General features: G+C 46.9%; 1 protein-coding gene and 1 long non-coding RNA gene across 3 annotated transcripts in view; both read right to left on the bottom strand.

Moving 5' to 3' along the window:
- Positions 1–3,504: 3,504 nt before the first annotated feature.
- LOC135906185 (uncharacterized) overlaps positions 3,505–19,144 on the bottom strand; it is a 96,463-nt gene continuing 80,823 nt past the window's right edge. Inside the window, exon 3 of one of the 2 annotated variants that reach the window (XM_065437450.1) lies at positions 3,505–5,613. In XM_065437450.1, coding sequence (XP_065293522.1) covers positions 5,093–5,613 — 521 coding nt within the window. In that variant the 3' untranslated portion in view covers positions 3,505–5,092. The remainder of the gene's footprint in view (positions 5,614–19,144) is intronic. The other variant, XR_010565665.1, reaches the window with a different exon arrangement.
- LOC135906187 (uncharacterized) lies at positions 13,224–15,535 on the bottom strand. The gene is made up of 3 exons (XR_010565666.1): positions 15,360–15,535; positions 14,399–14,571; positions 13,224–13,959 (listed from the first exon to the last, which is right to left on the bottom strand). It is a non-coding gene; the product is annotated as an uncharacterized lncRNA (long non-coding RNA).

Consider the following 19,144-nt stretch of genomic DNA (forward strand, 5'->3'; position numbering starts at 1 on the left):
CGAGGGATCGTAAAGTAGACGTGCGCTGCGAGAGTGACGGTAGGTACTTGCTAAAGTAGTTAACGACTCCCAGCAGTCTTTGTACCGCCAATTTGTCCCGAGGTTTTGGCATTTTTAAAAGACCGTCAACGAGATCTGGATTTGGCCTAATGCCCTTGTCGCTAATGATGTCACCCAGGAAGAGTACTTCTTGCAGGCCAAAGCGACACTTGGATGCATTGAAGGTAAGGCCTGCCTTTTCAGCTGCTTCTAATACTCTGCGCAGCCTCTCATCGTGTTCAGCCTTGGTCGCTCCCCAGATTAGCACATCGTCTACGTACACGCGTACACCTGGCAGGCCATCAAAAACCTCGTTAAGGGCTTTTTGAAACACTTCGCTAGCCGAAGCTATACCGAATGGTAGCCGAAGAAAGCGATAGCGGCCGAAGGGCGTCGCGAATGTGCATATCTTCGATGACTGTTCGTCTAATGCGATTTGATGAAATCCCGCATTTGCGTCGAGACGCGAAAAAAACTTCGCGCCTGCTAAGTCTGCCTCAATATCCTCTCTGCGCGGCATTTGGTAGTGCTCCCTCTTGATGTTTTCGTTGATGCGTCTTGGGTCCATGCAGACTCGCAATTTGCAGTCTTTCTTTAGTACAATGACAAGGGGGCTTACCCAATCTGTGGGGCTGCTGACCTTCTGGATGATGCCTTCCTTTTCCATTCTGCCTAGTTCAGTACGGAGAGGCTCTCGCAGGGACAGGGGCACTCTTCTAGCTGGCTGGACGACTGGCACGGCATCCTTGTGCAGTGCAATCTTGTATTCACGCGGAGCGCGCCCTGTTCCATGGAAAAGACGTGGGAACTCCTTCACAATTGTTTCGGTGTTGTTCGTCGTCACGCAGTCAACAGCGCGCTGTACGATTCCTAGCTTCTCGCTGGTTTCTAAGCCTAAGATAGCGCTGTGGTCCTTCTTTACCACAAAAAAACTTGCGCACGCCTCGCGGTCGCCAATCTTGATTGGCGCTGAAAACTTCCCAACATGCTTGATCATGTCGCCCCCATAGGATCTCAGAACGGCGCAACTGGGCATCAGACTGGTCATCTTGAACTTGCGAAATACTGAAAGTGGCAATACGTTTGCCTGCGATCCTGTGTCCACCTTAAAGGAGACGTACTTGACGTCAATGCATGCGTTCACATGCCAGTCTCGTTCTCTGCTTGCGCTGCTGCTGGCGACATTCAGTACTTCGAAGTCGTCGTTTTGATGCTGTACTTCGTATACGTGCTCTTTCTCACTGCAACAACATGCGAAGTGATTTCGCCCATTGCACGAGTAACAGACTTTGCCGTAAGCTGGACAGCGTCTAACGGCATGCCTTCGGTTGCAGCGGCTACATTTTAGGTCGTGCCTGGACCCTGTAGGAGTGCTCTTGCTGGCAGTAACAGCGTTCATATCGAGTTCTTCCTTTGTTTTCTGCCAGAATTCGTTTTGGCGTGTTGATGTTTCAGCCGCCTTGCATAGGATGACAACCTTTTCCAAGGTCAGGTTTTTGTCCCTGAGCATCTTTTCTCGAAGCCTTGGCGAGTTTGTTCCAAAGACAATTTGGTCTCGTACCATATCGTCTGCCATAGTCCCAAAGTTGCAGTACTGCGCTTGTTTTTTCAACTCGCGTAGAAACTGCTCAAAAGGCTCCGCCTCACCTTGACTACGAGAGCGGAAAACGTATCGCTCGTGGATTTCATTCTGTTGCTCCGTGCAGTATTCTTCGAACTTGGCAATCACGGTATTGTAGTCTTCCTTGTTCTCTTCTCCGCTGAACACAAAATTGTTGAAAACGTCCAAGGCTTCCTCCCCCGCCACGCTGAGGAGCAGGGCCGTCTTCGCCGCTTCGGACCTTGGATTGGCTTTGCATACCGTCGCTTGTAGAAAAAACTCGAACTGCTGACGAAACCGCTTCCAGTTCCTTCCGCCATCCGCTGTCAAGCGTAGCGGTTCAGGTTGCCTCAGGTGCTCCATGTCGTTGCTTCTCACGTTCGCCTATCCCAGGTACCATTCGCTTGAGCTGGTAGCCTTGCATCCCACTTCTGACACCATGTTTCGTTCTCGTGTGCAACGAAAGGACTGGACAGCTGGGTTGTCAAGAAGCGAAATCACCAACGCCTTTATTCTGCATCGTTATTTATAGACGAAGGTGGAAAGGGTTAGTAAAGTGAGGGGCGGGTATATGCACGTGGCAATCGTGCATGTAGATAGCACATGCGCTCTCATCAGATATGATACAAGCCAAACGTCGTGATCGGCACGGGCAGAGAGATAGACAGATAGTGATCTAAAGAGAGGAAGGACGCTTGATTCTACAGAGGGAGCAAGGTGAAGCGTTGTCAGGGGAGAGAGTCCGGGCCGCAAAGCTCCAATGCGCGCGTGGCGCGCCATCTGTCGGGGCAGCTCCGTACATGGAGAGGAGGGGGTCTTCTGTGTTTGCCGCAAGATGGCTCTGCGTGTGCGGAAAGCGCAGAAGAAATGCAGCGGAAACGCACTTCGCTACTCGTGGAATTGCGACTTCTGTAAGTTACATGGTCATAATTACCGATATACACCGCAGTATAACTTTCCACGGCTCGTTTCGAAGGCAACACCGCATTCACTAGAGGCGCGTTTGTACCGCTCGGAAGCATCGAACTCGTGGCTGAGTGGCAGCGTCTTGGTCTCACACTCCGGAGACCCTGGTTCGATTCCCACCCAGGCCACTTTGGAAGTTGATTTTTATTTATGAAGTGCCTGCCGTGATTTATCGCTCACGGTCAACGCCGCTGACGCCGACACCGACGACACCGGCTTTTCTGCGACACGAGCTCCTTACCGCTATCGCGTTAAAAAAGAGAGTCGAGGTAGTCGTGACTCTCTTTTGACCCTCCTTTTTATAAGAGTGTACTGCGCTAAGTGTCGATAATCAAGTTCATCATTAGTATTTTTGAGACTATTTTTTACAGAAGTGTGGAGCCATTTAACTTGTATATCATATGTACCATACGTATCTTACGTCATAGTGTTATTGTGAAAACGTTGCTTGATAAGTCCAGGTGGTTGTATGAAAAGTTTAGTTATTATGTAATCATCAACCCTGTATCTTGTAAGCTAGACCCTTTCAAGAGCTGAGAAGTAGCCGGTGCCTCAAATTGTGCGTCAACATCTCCTTATATCATATCAATAAAAAAAAAAGGTTCCTTACTAAGCTCAGGTGCATGCGACAATTCAGCTTTCATGGGAAGTGTGGGCAGCACATGAATTTGTCCAATATTTTTGATTATAGATCCGTGCTTTCTTACAGCAACAATAACGTACAGCGCGAAGGACAAGGACTGCGAGAGATGACATAGACAACTCTGTGTATGTCGTCTCTCGCAGTCCTTGTCCATCGTGCTGTACGTTATTTTTTATCATGAATTACCAACTAGCCCAAGCAACCACCCTATTTCTTACAGCGTTTTTTACCACCCGTTATATTTCTAATGCCTGAGGCACTCATTTTATAAGCACGGGAACTGAATGCTCATGCTGACATGAATTTTCATTGCTAACAATTGCATTTATAACGCGAAATTTTATTGGAAACGACCATTTGAAAAGTCCCTAGTCCGCTCAAGAGCAGAAGGATGCGAAGTCTAGATCAATCAAGGTACGAATCGTCATTCACACGCTGGCTGAAACCACACTGCATGCGGCTGCCCCAGTTACTAGCACTCGAATTCCCCCTTAATACGACTGCAAATTGGACCAGTTGCTGTTCACTAAGCACGTTGCTGAATGTCGCAACCAAATAGCACGCAATAACTGTATCGTGTTTGAAGTAACGGATGGAGGAGACTTGTTGCTGAGCAAAGAATGACCAACTGGTCGTTTATTCATACGCTTATGTGCTTGCGTAGGCAGCGAGGGAAAGAGAGTCAGGGAAAGAAGTGGCAAACGATATCGGCGCACATGCGCGATAGGCCATTCTGATACAATAACCAATAAAGGACGGCATCCACTTCGAAATGGGGCAGCGAAAAACATTCACCTCGCCTAATCGAGTAATTCATGTATGCTACGCATGTTTTATTCAATATAGCATTGTTTATACATCTCCTCAATCTTTTTTTTCTTTCTGAAAACTTCCATATCTACCGTGTGCCACTACCTATGTCTGTAACGAATTCAGTCATATGAACCTCTTTCCGGCTTCTTATTCCGCCAATACTCTAATATTGTCTGGCTTATCTCAACTTGTGACCGGTTGATACTCCTATCCACTTAATTCGTTTCTGGAAGGTATGGGATACCTATGGAATGTGAATACCTTCGCATTCCATTAGGATGTGCTGAGTGGTATCCGGGATTTTCCGGCAGTAGACTCATGCCTTTTTGCGTGTATTTACTCCAGAGAATATGCGCTGCCCGAGAATGTAGTATGGGACGCGATGGGGATTAACAGAGTGCTTTAGCATAGTGTTACTTCGTTACTGTTACCGTTACCGATACGGATACCAGCGGCCGCAACTGCGCATACACAGATTTAACCGGGATGTTCCCGTCAGTGACCGTGACTGCATAACAAAATGGCATTGACCAAGCTGCCTACTTCGATCGTAATTCGCCTATGTTATTGCCTTCCGTCGCTAGAGCGGGTAATGATAAAATCAGCCGCTCCATAATCTAATCTCTCGCTGAAGAAAAAGTATAATTGCAGCTTATTTTTCGATGTTATTCAAGTCAGTTTGTTTTGACGCTGCTAGGTTTGGAGGGACGGCATCAAAGAGGGAAAGTTAACAGATGACAGTAAAGGGTTTTAACGTTAAGTGTGGTGGCACCATTTGTTCCCCACATGACTAACCCCGGTGACATGCGTCTACAGGTAGTACCGACGAGCCGTTAAGTGTGAGACCTAGGGTGAGCGCGTATCAGAGTGAAATTGTGATTATCTCACCATGAGCTTAGAAATGATGGACTGGTAGCACAACTAGATATTTCGTCAGACTGCTTCAATTTGGGCACACAACAAACAACGAGACCGCATGGGAACACTGCAAATGATATCGTGCTATCTCCACATTTCTTTGCGTAATTAGGCTAGAAGACACCAGGCACAATTCGATACTTCACTAGATGACAATACTCCTTCCAATACGGCCCATATTTTTCATAGCACTTCTTCTCGTCTCTGTAACTTCTGTGCAACAGCAAAACCACCAGGAATAAGACGTACAAGTAGGGGACGAAGCTGGAAGCTCCAGATGGCAGTGCCCAGCATAGGCCAACGAGCACTTCGAACATGTAGTTGGCGTGACGGCTAAGTGACCAGAAACCCGAGGCCAGAAGAAGGCTGTTCTTCGGATTTCCACTTGCGTCGTAATAGATCGCCCGTATTAGCCTCGGCGGCGACCCCCACACTGTGCATTTCCCCTGCGTCGATCGTACCATTTGTTTCTGGTAGTCTGTCCAATAGTTGAGCCCTATCATTGTAACCCCCACGATAAACGTCGCGGTTGCCACAACGGGTTTGTTCTCGGGAGTGTTCTCGACCATGTAGAAACTGGTTAACGGGAACATAACACTCATGAAGCCGACGCATCCCCAGCAGAGGTAGAAGCCTGCGAAGAAAAACGAACATTGTAGGGGTGAAAATTAAGCAATGCATCATGGTTTATGTAGCAAAGCAATAAAATACTTTGGTGCGAAATTTTTATTCAGAGCGCAAATTTCAATTAGGTTGACAGCTTTATCTCTGCGCTCTAAGGCACGCTCTCAGAACGCAAATCGTCCTGTGTGTTAAAGTAATCTTGGTTGAACCCCTGATGAAGAAGACAACAATTTCAGAAAAAGAACGATGCGTACTCCGAATGCGGTAATGGCTGGTTACTCGTAGAATTAAAGCAGCAATAGCATATATCATGCGTCGGAATTTCATATTCGGCAAAGTTGGCAGGAGCAACCAGTTGTGGGCAACATTCTACCTCTCAAGACGTGGGGGCGGTCCTGTGATCACGGAACATACGTTGGCTGGCGAGGACGTTTTTGAAGCTTCGATGAAACTGACCACTCCTCCTGGCCTCCTCAATGCTATCATGAGTAAAACCAAAGCCCCAATGAGTGGCGTCACCAAAAAGGAAGGAACCATAAGAATCCACATGAAACTGGCCGATATTGAGTCCTGGAGGAGAAACCACAATAAATGAGTACCGCCGCAACGTACTTTGCGCTGTATTTCTGCGCTTAATTAGTAGCTGTTCACCGAGTAATCCAGGCAAAGCACTAGTTTGGCCTAGCGTGCGAATATTTTTTATTTTTATGTCCGCATATAACGACCAATCGTGGTGTCGATTTCGAAGAGCCCTTCGTGCCCCGTAACTTAAGAGGCTTCCTTGTGAACAGCAATGATCACGTGAGCACGCAGACATGTGATGTACCTGGCCTACTGTCTACTATACTATCTCTGCTCTGTTTTGTCTACTAGTTTCGTTTGGAACCTGTGTATTGCTACATCACCCTATTGGTTCGTTAGGCAGAACTCCACTGCGCAGTGTGATCCTGGCCCTGAAGGGCTTTAGCGTGTCTGCATGCTTCTTACCGTTTGCTGTTTACTGGATAACCGGAGAGGTTTATGGCAGGAACAGCAGGGATAGCGGCATCTGGTGACACGTTATTTAACGAAAGAGTCGGCTGAAACAATATTGCAACTTGCAAATTCCACCTGCGTCTGGCGCAAAGCTTTCGTAACCGAATCGTTAGAGTGCCTTACTTTTATGATAATCCAGTTAGAGAATTACACTCAAGTAAGAATAAAAAATTCAAATGCATTGTAGTTAAACAAATAAATAGTGATAGGGTTCATCACGATGCTTTGCTAATGCCGGCCGCGGCACCGTAACTTGGTAATCCGTAAACGGAAAGAAGCCTGCACATAGCTGCGCATGTGCACGTACGTACGTACACTTGGTGTGCGGTCAATGCAAGACAGCGTATACAAACAGTGCTGAAATATCTTTCGAATGGCGAGGAAAGCCAATGACGTCGCCCGCAACCGAAATCAGTTGCCGAAGCTGATGACATAGCATTATTTATAGACAGGAAATTTACAGGCTTACAGACATTATTTTCAGGCTGCACTTTCTTATTCGTCGCTAGCAAAACCTTCAAAATAAAATTAAAATGCGTTCTAAGCTTCTTTTGCTATTCATACGTTACACGCGACACTAATGATCATGCAGCAATGGAATGTACTAGTTATATAAAGTAAGAATGTTCCTGTCAGTACCTATTTAGCAAGAGTGACACCCAAAGACAAACATGCACTAGGAAATCACCCTCTCCACAGGATACAGTGAATACCATAGCAGAGCTAACTCACACACAGAAAGCAACAGGCCCTCCAGAAGATATAATTACAGCAGCTACGATTCGTCAATAGACAGTGAAGTCGGATATGATCCTTGGCAGTACAGCTGGTGCAGCTCTCTAGCTATAATTCTTCCAGTATGCCTTGAGTGAAATACCTGGTTAAATGACTGCGCATCAAATCATGAAGAACCCGCCGTGGTTGCTCAGTGGCTATGGTGTTAGGCTGCTGAGCACGAGGTCGCGGGATCGAATCCCGGCCACGACGGCCGCATTTCGATGGGAACGAAATGCGAAAACACCCGTGTACTTAAATTTAGGTGCACGTTAAAGAACCCCAGGTGGTCGAAATTTCCGGAGTCCCCCACTACGGCGTGCCTCATAATCAGAAAGTGGTTTTGGCACGTAAAACCCCTTAATTAAAAAAAATCATAAAGATGGGGCCAAACCTACCTGCCAACGCTAAAGGTGAAATTGTTTGTGCGTCGTGCAACATATAAATCAATCGCGGCAAACATGGAAAAACATTTTTCCGCAAGTTGTTTAAGGGAAGTTAGTTCATTTGTGGGGCAGACAAGTTTTCTCCATGAGAAAGGCAACAAAATGCTAGATTACTATTTAAGAAGAGGCGCCTACTGCAGTTAGTGGTACTCCCAGCTCGGGGACTAATTATATATAATTATATATAGAACGAGAAAAGAGTGTCAGAGACAAGTGCAGGTCGCCACCGTTAACTTCAGAGAAGCGTTTATGCTGTTTGAAATATTGTATTGTCACGTTGCAGTGACGGTGAAGAACGCGGCAGCAAAACTGTGAATCATGAAACTAACTCATTATTGGGCAAACCTTTGTCTACAAGAACAAGCTTGACCGACACCACTTAGATAACATAAGGCCTGTTCACTCCGATCCATGACGTCATGCTACCTGGCCCGACTGCCATAGAGAGAGAGAGAGAGAGAGAGATAAAACTTTATTGTGTCCTTGATGGGGTTAAGGGGTGGCGGGGGTCGGGAGACTAACCCCCAATCCCCCCCTTCCTCAGACGGCGGCCAGTTCTTGCTTTCTGGCGGCGTCTTTGGCCATCCGGACGGCCCAGAGCTGCTCCTCTGGGTCCAAGCTGCCATAGTATCTAACGGGGATGCTCCCAAGTTAGCGTGGTGACTTTGACGTAACCGGTTTTGTCACGCCAGCCTTGGCAACGGAAATTTCGGGCCAGAAAAGCATGGAGTCGGGGATCGGAGAGGACAGGCTTTGTGCTATTTAGGTGGTGTCGGTTTCACTCAAAGCACAACGATAGCCGCAAGCACAGTCGGTGATCGTCGAAATCTGATCAGAGGTTCAAGCGCGTCGACTTTTATACATCAGTCGTCGAAGGTTATCGCGTAATCTCAGGTGCCCGCGTGTCTTCCAGAGCGTACTACACAATTCGCGTCGCGCATACAATGAGATTACGCAAGGTGCGGTGAGAACATACACAACAAATAGAATCAACCATAACATTCGAGAAAGTTGCAACCATGCAGGCGCCTCTTGCATTTAGCGATGACGTTAAGTTAACGGATGAAATGCAGTCCCCGAAAAAGGGTTAAATAAGTACATGTGCCAGTATCACACGAAGCCTTGTCCTACTCTACTGCGATACCCCGGCTGCAGCCTAAATTGAGAAAAGAAAGGTCACGTGGTCAATTGCCAGATTACTTTCCTGCCATGTGTTGTTACATGCCAGGTAAACGCGAATCCACTAAGAACGTGTTCCCAAAATGTACAAGCGAGGGAACGCCCATGGAATCGGACGCAGCGCTCCTTGTGAAATCAAACATTTTGTGGGAATGATCGAAACTAATTGCAAGATTTCAGCGCCTGATCAAGGACACTAGCGGCTCGGCCAGTCTGATTAATGAGAAAAAGTAGACGAAGGGGAAATTTTTTCCTGCACTGATGTAATCAGTCCAAAGTTATAACGAACATGTCTATAGCTTGCAAAATGAACTGAGGCAAAAACACATTTGAGAGGTCAAAACACATCGCGAAGGGCCTTGTCACGTTAGGCGTTGAATTTCATTTTCCGTTATCCAGGTCTCATGAACATTCTTGGAATTACCTTATCTCCACGGTCCATGCTAATTTTAGTCGGTCTCAAGACCTGAAAGTCATATGCTTCGATTAGGTTTCGTCGAAATTCCCTTCACATTTGTGCATCGGCGCATTTCGAGCAACCGCAGGAATTCCTTTTTAACTTCGATATAAAAGTGTCATGAGAAAGAAAGCACATAGGCTCTGGCGCGGAAAAAAAATCACATATATAAGAGCTCGAAGGGAGGTTGGATTGGGGCATAATCAAACTGTCGACGCAACCTCACCTCCCCCCTCCTTCCCACTTTGTGTGTTCATACATTACTAGAAAAGCAATAATGTCACTCGTGCATGCATTGTAGAATCTATAAGAGGCAAAGCGACATTTTCACAATTACAATGCCCTGAATAGGCGAATTGACGAGACGGAGTATGCAAATAGTTTTCGGGGATACATATTTTTGTAAAGAGTTTTGACAGCTAATGTTCAATATGAGGTACAACACCGGTGCCAATGGTTGAAAAGGCTCCATGGCTGAACTGGGGGCAACGACATTCAAAATAAGCCGCCGTTTCGCCGTTAATATTAGCAAATTATTAGACAGCTATACGAAGTGATGTTAGTCATTTTATCAACTGCATGAACAGTTGTAAACATTCGTTTCCTAGCTCACTTAACAAGCACGTTGCTGAATGCTGCTGATTGTTGCAGTAGTTTTGCGACTGCGGTCACAGGACTTGAAAATCGGGGAGCGAGCGACTGGCTTAGAACTGTCGCTTTTTTAGAAAAGTGACCATTTACGACAATTTGCGATTAACTTGGCAGCGTGACCGCTGTGAGTCGCCTGTGTGAGTGAGCCTGTATTGCCCCTTAGGCCTGTGATGAAGTGGTGACACAGCGCACTGAAGATCTGCCTCGAAGTCACAGAAGATGGACAATTCCTGTGACGCCTACTGAACCATGAACTGCAGGGCAGCATGAAGGGGGTGGATTCTGCAGCTTCCTGAGAAAACAGAACCACCGGACTAGACGTGAAGACTTCTACTGTGTTTCTCATGCAGGAATGTGTTGTCTGTTGCAGCGCTGGCGATGACAACTCAGCTCTCCTGTAATACGTGAGATTTAGGAGTGTCAAAGTGGAAAAAAATTTCATGTGTGTGAAGTGTACGTGGGAAGCCGGTCACCTGGTAGAGAGAATGGGAGAGCTTAGAAGAGCGTGTGTACTCATATATATATATATATATATATATATATATATATATATATATATATATATATATATATATGAGAAGAAAGGGGGTTAACCGAGGGTCCCGATTATTATTAGTCATGTAATAGGAAGCCCACAAACACTGCCACTAAGGCCAACATATGGGGAAATTACTTGTGCTTAATAAGTGAAATAGAGAAACGATGAATTAATGGAAATTAAAGTGGATGAAAAAACAACTTACCGCAGGTGGGAATCGAACCCACAACTTTCGCATCTCGCTTGCGATACTCTACCAATTGAGCTATATATATGTATATTGTCACGTGGTCGTGACGTCAAAGAACACAGTAGCAATACTGTCCCCCGTATTCACAAACGCACCTCGACTTGACCCTCCACTCGAAATGCTCCTTGAGGGCGGTTTTTCGTTTCAGAAATCGCCCTCCACTTGAAACGCGCCTTGAGTGAAGGAAAACTCGAGCGCTTTACTCGAGAATCTCAAGGTAGCCTCGCAGCTACCTTGAATCGCTCCTCGAGTGAAGTTAGTGCGTAAACATGGCTGCCTTGCGATCTGTCGCTCGCCTCGTCAGCATTTTCCGATGGACGCGAGTTGCCGCCGTAGCTTATCTTGTGTTAACCGTGCTGCGCATTTTCAAGGGCTTCGTTTTAGGGACCGTTGCAGTCCTCTGGAGCGCTTCGGCACCGGAATTATTCCACTGCAGCGCCGAGACACATCGGCCGTCCTGTCAAGAAGACTGCGAGCTAGTGCAGTGATTGTCGTCATACTCCGTGCATCAGCCAGTTGATGACCTGCACACGTATTCTTCGTGCCAGTGCTCCGAACCTACTATCGGCGTCAGTTCATTCACGTGTTTCTTGCGGCTCATCGTAGAAAGCCGGATCAGTTCAAGCACGGCCCGATACATAACTGCGGCGGACTTTGAACTTGCAAAAAGAAAACAGCTACGAAGATTCCTGTCACCAGTGGGTGTGTTGCACGTGCGTGTGTCGCTTGCGCGAGCGCCGGCCGTCGCCCCGTCGGCGCTGTTTGTACTCGGGAAGATCGTCACTGCCTACGCTAATCCAAGGACGGCGAAACACACCGCAGCAAAGCGAGCATCTTTGTAAACGAGCAGGTGCGTTCACTTCAATTTTTGCAATTTTCTTTAATTTGATGCTGCTAGTTGCGCTAAGGAAAATACGAAATGGACTGTAATTTCGCGCGGACCGTGTGCAGTTGGTGCAATTTAAGGTCATCAGCAATAATTACGTAATCCTTGCTTCAAACGATTCAGTTTAATAAGCTTGTCATCCCTATGAAGATCCAAGCTCAACGAGGAAGTCACCAACCATGAAATGGCATTCAGAATTATACGTGCACGTATAGACAGGTTAATGTGATGTTTTGTTCAAATAAAAGACACAATAACAATAGAAAGGAGTAGAGTTTTCTGCATCACATCATTTTTTATCCCGATAAATAAAGGTGCAGCAGTGTAGTGACAGCACATAATACAGACAGTGCTAGCAAGTGGTAGCAGATATATCTCGCACACCTTTACTGCGAACATCCCAGCTCTCTATAGGGTTCGTTATGTAAGTGTTAGATCGCTGTTGTCGGTCTTGCTGAGCAAGCGGTAGGCCAGCTGAAAAATGTTTATTTGCAAATAAAAATAAATAAAAACAGTATGAGCTAATTGATGTAAAAAAAATCACGCTATAGAACACAAACTTCTTAAACTAATGTATTATTACGAAATGTAAACTACAGAAAACGAATACAGTACCTAAGCTCGTTTCATGGACCTTTTTTAACATCGTTGTATGTTTATTACCAACCCCTTCTCTTTGCAGGAACCAGGTTGCCAACACACGCGCGAAGAGCAACTGCCTTTCCAACTGTGCTGTGTGTGCTGCGCTTGCATTGTTGTGCAAGTGGAGGAGAGGTCCAGTTAATGTCGTGCTGCACTATAATAGCCGTCGAAATATTCTGCTTAAGACGTTTATCACTTTTCTGCCATTCTAACAGCTCAAACATCACCCCTAAAAGCAGTTTGAGTGCATGTATTTGCCTTCATAGACACGTTGTAGCTGAAGTCATTGTATTTTTCATCCATATGGCCTTTCTTCAGTCATATTTATTAAGTCGGTATGTACCCCTAATAATTTCTGGTCAATTCAAGTGCCAATTTTTTTTTTTTTCTAAAACGATAAATTAACATTATTATCGACCCGCCGTGGTTGCTCAGTGGCTATGGTGTTGGGCTGCTGAGCACGAGGTCGCGGGATCGAATCCCGGCCACGGCGGCCGCATTTCGATGGGGGCGAAATGCGAAAACACCCGTGTGCTTAGATTTAGGTGCACGTTAAAGAACCCCAGGTGGTCAAAATTTCCGGAGTCCTCCACTACGGCGTGCCTCATAATCAGAAAGTGGTTTTGGCACGTAAAACCCCAAATATTATTATTATTATTATTAACATTATTATCGCCTTTTTGTACTTTGATAGTATGCAATAAATACAGCGTGAACTCTGATCCTACAAACAGAAGCAGTAATGAAGGAGAAGAAAGAGGGTTGACCGAGGGGCGCGATTTTTAATAATCATATCATGAGAAGCCAACAAGCAAAGTCACCAAAGACAACATAAGGGAAATTACTTGTACTTACTAACTGAAATAAAGAAATGACAAATTAATGGCAATGAAAGTGGATGAAAAAACAACTTGCCGCAGGTGGGAAATGATGTAGTTCTAGTAGTAGTAGTAGTTAGTTCTAGTTGTAAAATATAAATACACAAGAAAGTGGATGGGAAAACGGTGCCGCGGTAGCTCCATTGGTTGGAGCATCGCACGCCTATGGCAAGTTTTCTCAACCACTTTCATTGCCATTAATTTGTCATTTCTTTAATTCAATTAGTAAGTAGAAGTAATTTCTCCTCTGTTGTGTTTGGTGTCTTCGCTTGTTTGTTTCCAAGGATATAAACAGGAGTAGTACTGCTGACTAATATATTCTAGAATAAAACACCATCTCTGTTCAAGACAGTAGTCTGTCGGGTGTAGCCACCCGATGGCATGCAGTGGTAAACTCTTGTAGAATATATGCTGTTTCTACCCTGCTTCTAGCTCCAGCTTAAGATAAGTTATGATGGCCCGAACAATGAGTTTCTTCCATTGGATGCGGATGACAGTTGGCTTCAATGGGGCTTGCAGTACTTCAGCAATTGACCAAGGTACAACACGCAGGGTAGCAGCGTGTCTTGTGGGATCCCAAAATAGGCCAAATGGTGATGCAGACTGTCACAATGACAATGCTGAAAAATACAGTATAGAGCGCATTACTACCGCTATTTCAGAAAAGCTGAGATCAACCATGAAAGCTATGGCATATTTTTAATCTACACTTGCTCATGCTAAAGTAGCTTCAGCATGCCACAAAATACTGAAGTGCTGGCTACAAATGCTACGAAAGTGTTGCTTCACAAATTGTGCGCAGCAAAAGGATCCTGTCGCAGCTGCAAAGCACCACGGGCAACTGATGACCTCGCCCATCATATTCATGCGATTTAAAACAAAAATTATACGACAGCTGAAGGGGAATAAAAAATTAATTTGATTTCATTGACATGGCTGTTTCATGTGTGTGGTTCGAAATAACAGGGTGTCCATTTCCCCATTTAAATTTTGTGAATGTGGGGACATGCAACATGAATATTTTTACAAAGTTTATGAAAATAAGCACAGACTAATTACCGGGTAGGCTAGTCAAGTACTTCTTCAGCACCTAGCTCCTTTCAGGGAAGCGAGCTGGTGCAATTCCAACAGGCAGGCACCATATCTATCGATGCTTTCAGGTCTGCCAGAAGCCTTACTGTGCAGCACAGGCGTAGATTTTTTCATCAGCTGGTCCTTCCAAGGCCCACATTCTGCACCAGAATGCCAAAACTTTTATGTAGGCAGGGCGCTCGCGCGCTAAGTAAATTCAGTATACCTAAGCAACGGATATGAAAAACGTAGCACAACTAAAAATATGTTGGCATTGCGTGAACTTGAAAGCCCAGTTTACGGAACGTGCATCAGCTGCTACCACATAGCACACTGAAAGAGTTAGGACGAAAAAACAAATGGTGGTGATAAAGTATTGACAAGGGAATTTTCGGAAGATTAAAACATTGCGTAGCGTATATGTGAAGTGAGGAAGCACACGAAATGCAGGCACCAGTGCTGGTTCGTTGACCATATGTGCTACAAGTTGAGCAAGCCGAATGACCACCACGGCTTCTAAAACAAACTACAGGACTCAAAAGACGCTTTTTTTTTCGACCTGCCGGAGCTACGCACTCAACCATATACGCATTCTGCCTCATGTATACTACAACTGCTTCTCCTCTACCGAAAGATTTCATACGCGATACTGGAATGATCGTTGGATGCAGGCGCCGATCCGTACCTTCTACATTATCGTTTAAAAAAGCGAAACCAACATTGTCGTGCCAAATCTTCCACAAGTTCCCATGAGCAAAAAAAAAGAACATGTTTTGGAGAAGCTTATGCTGCCTCGAATATGTTTAAGGTGCTAATTAATTTCCTCAGCATGAGCAACTGGAGTCAATCATGCTTGTGTACATCGGAAACGGCTTATCGACTGCGCAGCGGCAACCTCAAGAAAACCGCATTGACATACTGTGCTTCCATGAAAGAATGGCTCACTCACCCATATTTTCTGTCCTGTTGTTGCTTTCAGCAAACTCACAGCACCACTCGGTCTTGAAGGTAAACAAAGCTGCCCATCGGCCGTTCCATCTGTGGCCTCAGAAGTCATTCAGGCTCGGTCACCATACGCACAAGGACGAAATCACCCATCATAACCGCGATTATCAACCGCAACGTCAGTCAGCAATGAAACACTAGGAAAAAAAGAGCAGCGGACAAATGCCCGCGCAAATTATCTTGGTTCTCAGTGTTCTCAGCCATGTGCCATTCTCTCAGCTGTTGGGATGCGATTGTTGCCAGACCTGAAACACAGCTCCCGCTGCCTTTATCCGTCGAACGCTCACAGTGGCAGCGTTGCCGAGCTAAAGTTGTACATTGCGCCGTGTAGTTGTTTAATTGGGAAGACGAATGAACTGAAACACATATTTGTCTTAAATAATGGGACTTTTAATAAGCACATTGAAGAATAGTCTCGATATCAGACGCTTTTCTCGGTCGATACACTTCACTTGAGTCGAGGGCGCATTTTCAAGGCGTTCCTTCGCGGAGGAAAAGTGAAGTAGTGTTCATGAAACGCAACGGAGCCTTGAGTGAAAGAAGCCCCGTCACCTCGACTTGGCTGAGTCGAGGAGGAGCTTCAAGTGAAGGCAAGTTTAAGAATACGGGGGTGTGAAACACAAAACTAACTTTTATTGGGCGAACCTGCGCCCACAAGAGAGGCTACACTTATAGCACAACGATAGCGGCGAACACGGTCACCAGTCGTCGAAAATCTGATCAGTGGGTCAAGCGCGTCGGCTTTTATAGAGCAGTCGTCGAATGTTCCAGACTAACCGTTCGGACCCGCGTGCCTTCCACAAAGTTCTACACCATTCGCGTCAGGTGATGAAATCAGATAACATAAGGTTCGGTGACAACAGACAGCGGATAAAAGCATCGATAACTTTCCAGAAACTTCGGATACATGCAGGCGCGTCCCACGCTGCGCGATTACATTTGTTAGGCGGCGAAACGTGGTTGCCCGATACATATAAGTACACATGTCAAAATCCCCCTCTTAAAAAGCATCGTCCCAATGCTACAAATATACAAGAGCGAAACACAAAAGGACACTTATTGAACGTAACAAAACAACGAAAAGAAACAAAGTCCAAAGGTCAGTTATGCCAAGCCCCAAAGTTCATTAACGCTGGTAGTACGGCTTGAGTCGCATAACGTGGACTATTTCAGGTCGTGAGCGGCGCCGCTGTGATAGAGAAATGCCGTCTGGCACGACCTCATAGTCCAGTGCGCCAATACGTCGGATGATCTTGTACGGTCCGAAATGGCGACGCAAATGCTTCTCGCCAATAGGGGTCCAAACCCAAACACCGTCACCGGGTTCGTACTCGAAGAAGCGTCGTCGGAGGTTATAGTGTCGCCTGTCGGTCCTCTGCTGGTTCTTTATTCGCAGGCGGGCGAGCTGTCGGGCTTCTTCGGCGCGCTGGAGATGGGTAGCGACGTCAAGGTTCTCCTCGTCAGTGACGTGCGGCAGCATGGCGTCGAGCGTCGTCATCGTGTTCCTGCCTTAGACCAGCTTGAACGGCGTGATCTGTGTTGTTTCTTGCACCACCGTGTTGTAGGCGAATGTTACGTACGGCAGGACGGCATCCCAGGTCTTGTGTTCGACGCCGACTTACATCGCTAGCATGTCGGCGAGGGTCTTATTCAGCCGGTCCGTAAGACCATTCGTCTGCGGATGGTAGGCCGTTGTCCTCCTGTGCCTTGTCTCACTGTATTTCAGAATGGCTTGGGTGAGCTCCGCTGTAAAGGCCATTCCTCTGTCGGTGATGAGGCCATCTGTGGTGCCATGTCGCAGCAGGATGTTCTCGATAAGGAATTTCGCCAATTCGGCTGCGCTACCTTTCGGCAGTGCTTTAGTTACAGCAAAGCGGGTGAGGCAGTCCGTCGCCACGACGATCCACTTATTTCCGGTTGTTGACGTCGGAAAGGGTCCCAGCAAGTCCATCCCGATCTGCTGGAAAGGTCGGCAAGGAGGCTCGATTGGCTGTAGTAATCCGGCTGGCGTTGTCGGCGGTGTCTTGCGTCGCTGACAGTCTCGGCATGTTCTGACATAACGGGCGACGTCGGTGGTCAGGCGCGGCCAATAATGCTTTTCGTGTGTCCTCGATAGTGTCCGGGAAAATCCGAGGTGTCCAGCGGTCGGATCGTCATGTAGGGCGTGCAATACTTCTGTACGAAGTCCTGACGGGACAACATGAAGGTAGTTGGCGCGGAGTGGTGAGAAGTTTTTCTTCGCGAGTAGATTGTTTTGAAGCGTGAAGGAAGATAATCCGCGCTTAATTACCTCGGGACAACGTCGGTGTGCCCTTCCAAATATTCGACGAGGCCTTTTAGCTCCGGGTCTGCCCGTTGCTGTTCAGCGAAGCCTTCCGCACTCATCATTCCAAGGAAGGCGTCGTCATTCTCGTCGTCTTGCGGCGGCGGGTCAATGGGGGTGCGTGATAAGCAATCGGCATCGGAGTGTTTAAGTCCGGACTTGTAGGTTACAGTGATGTCGTATTCTTGTAGTCTGAGGCTCCACCGCGCCAATCGTCCTGAAGGATCCTTTATATTCGCTAGCCAACACAACGCGTGGTGGTCACTGACGACTTTGAATGGCCTGCCATAAAGATAAGGGCGCCATTTAGCTGTAGCCCAAACGATGGCGAAGCATTCTTTTTCGGTCGTAGAATAGTTGCCTTCCGCTTTTGACAGCGACCGGCTAGCGTAAGCTATCACTTGTTCGACTCCGTTTCTCCTCTAGACTGGAACGGCACCGAGGCCTATGCTACTGGCGTCAGTATGGATTTCTGTATCGGCGTACTCGTCGAAATGCGCAAGTACCGGCGGCGACTGCATGCGTCGTTTGAGTTCTTCAAATGCGTCGGCCTGCGGTGCTTCCCACCTGAACTTCGCGCCAATCACGTTTAGTTAGACGTGTCAATGGCTTGGCGATGCGTGAAAAGTCCCTGACAAAGCGCCTGTAGCAGGCACACATGCCAAGGAATCTACGCACTGCCTTCTTGTTGATGGGTTGCGGGAACTGTGCGATGGCAGCTGTCTTGTGCGGGTCTGGACGTACACCAAATTTACTGATTACGCGGGCTAGGAACAGAAGCTCATCGTAAGGGAAGCGGAATTTTTCCGGCTTCAGAGTTAGCCCTGACGTCTTGATGGCCTCTAGTATTGTCGCAAGCCGCTTCAGGTGATCGTAGAAAGTTTCGGTGAAGACGACGACGTCATCCAAGTAAACGAGACAGGTCTGCGACTTCAATCCTGCGAACACCGTGTCCATGACGCGCTGGAACGTTGCAGGCGCCGGGCACAGTCCGAATGGCATAACCTTGAACCCGTAGAGGTCATCTGGGGTGATGAAAGCCGTCTTTTCGCGATCTCTTTCGTCGACTTCTGTTTGCCAATAGCCAGACTTGAGGTCCATCGACGAGAAGTATTTAGCGTTGCAGAGCCGATCCAATGTGTCGTCTATTCGTGGGATGGGGTATACGTCCTTCTTCGTGGTCTTGTTCAGACGACGATAATCGACACAGAAACGTAGGGTTCCTCCTTTTTCTTTACCAGGACAACAGGGGATGCCCACGGGCTTTTCGACGGCTGGATGATGTCGTTGCGCAGCATTTCGTCGACTTGTTCTCTTATAGCTGCACGTTCTCGCAGCAAAACTGGATAAGGGCTCTGGCGGAGTGGTCGAGCGCACTTCTCGGTGATTATGCGATGCTTGGCGAC

The sequence above is a fragment of the Dermacentor albipictus genome, unplaced genomic scaffold (genome assembly GCF_038994185.2).
Source record: "Dermacentor albipictus isolate Rhodes 1998 colony unplaced genomic scaffold, USDA_Dalb.pri_finalv2 scaffold_16, whole genome shotgun sequence".
NCBI lineage: Eukaryota > Metazoa > Arthropoda > Arachnida > Ixodida > Ixodidae > Dermacentor > Dermacentor albipictus.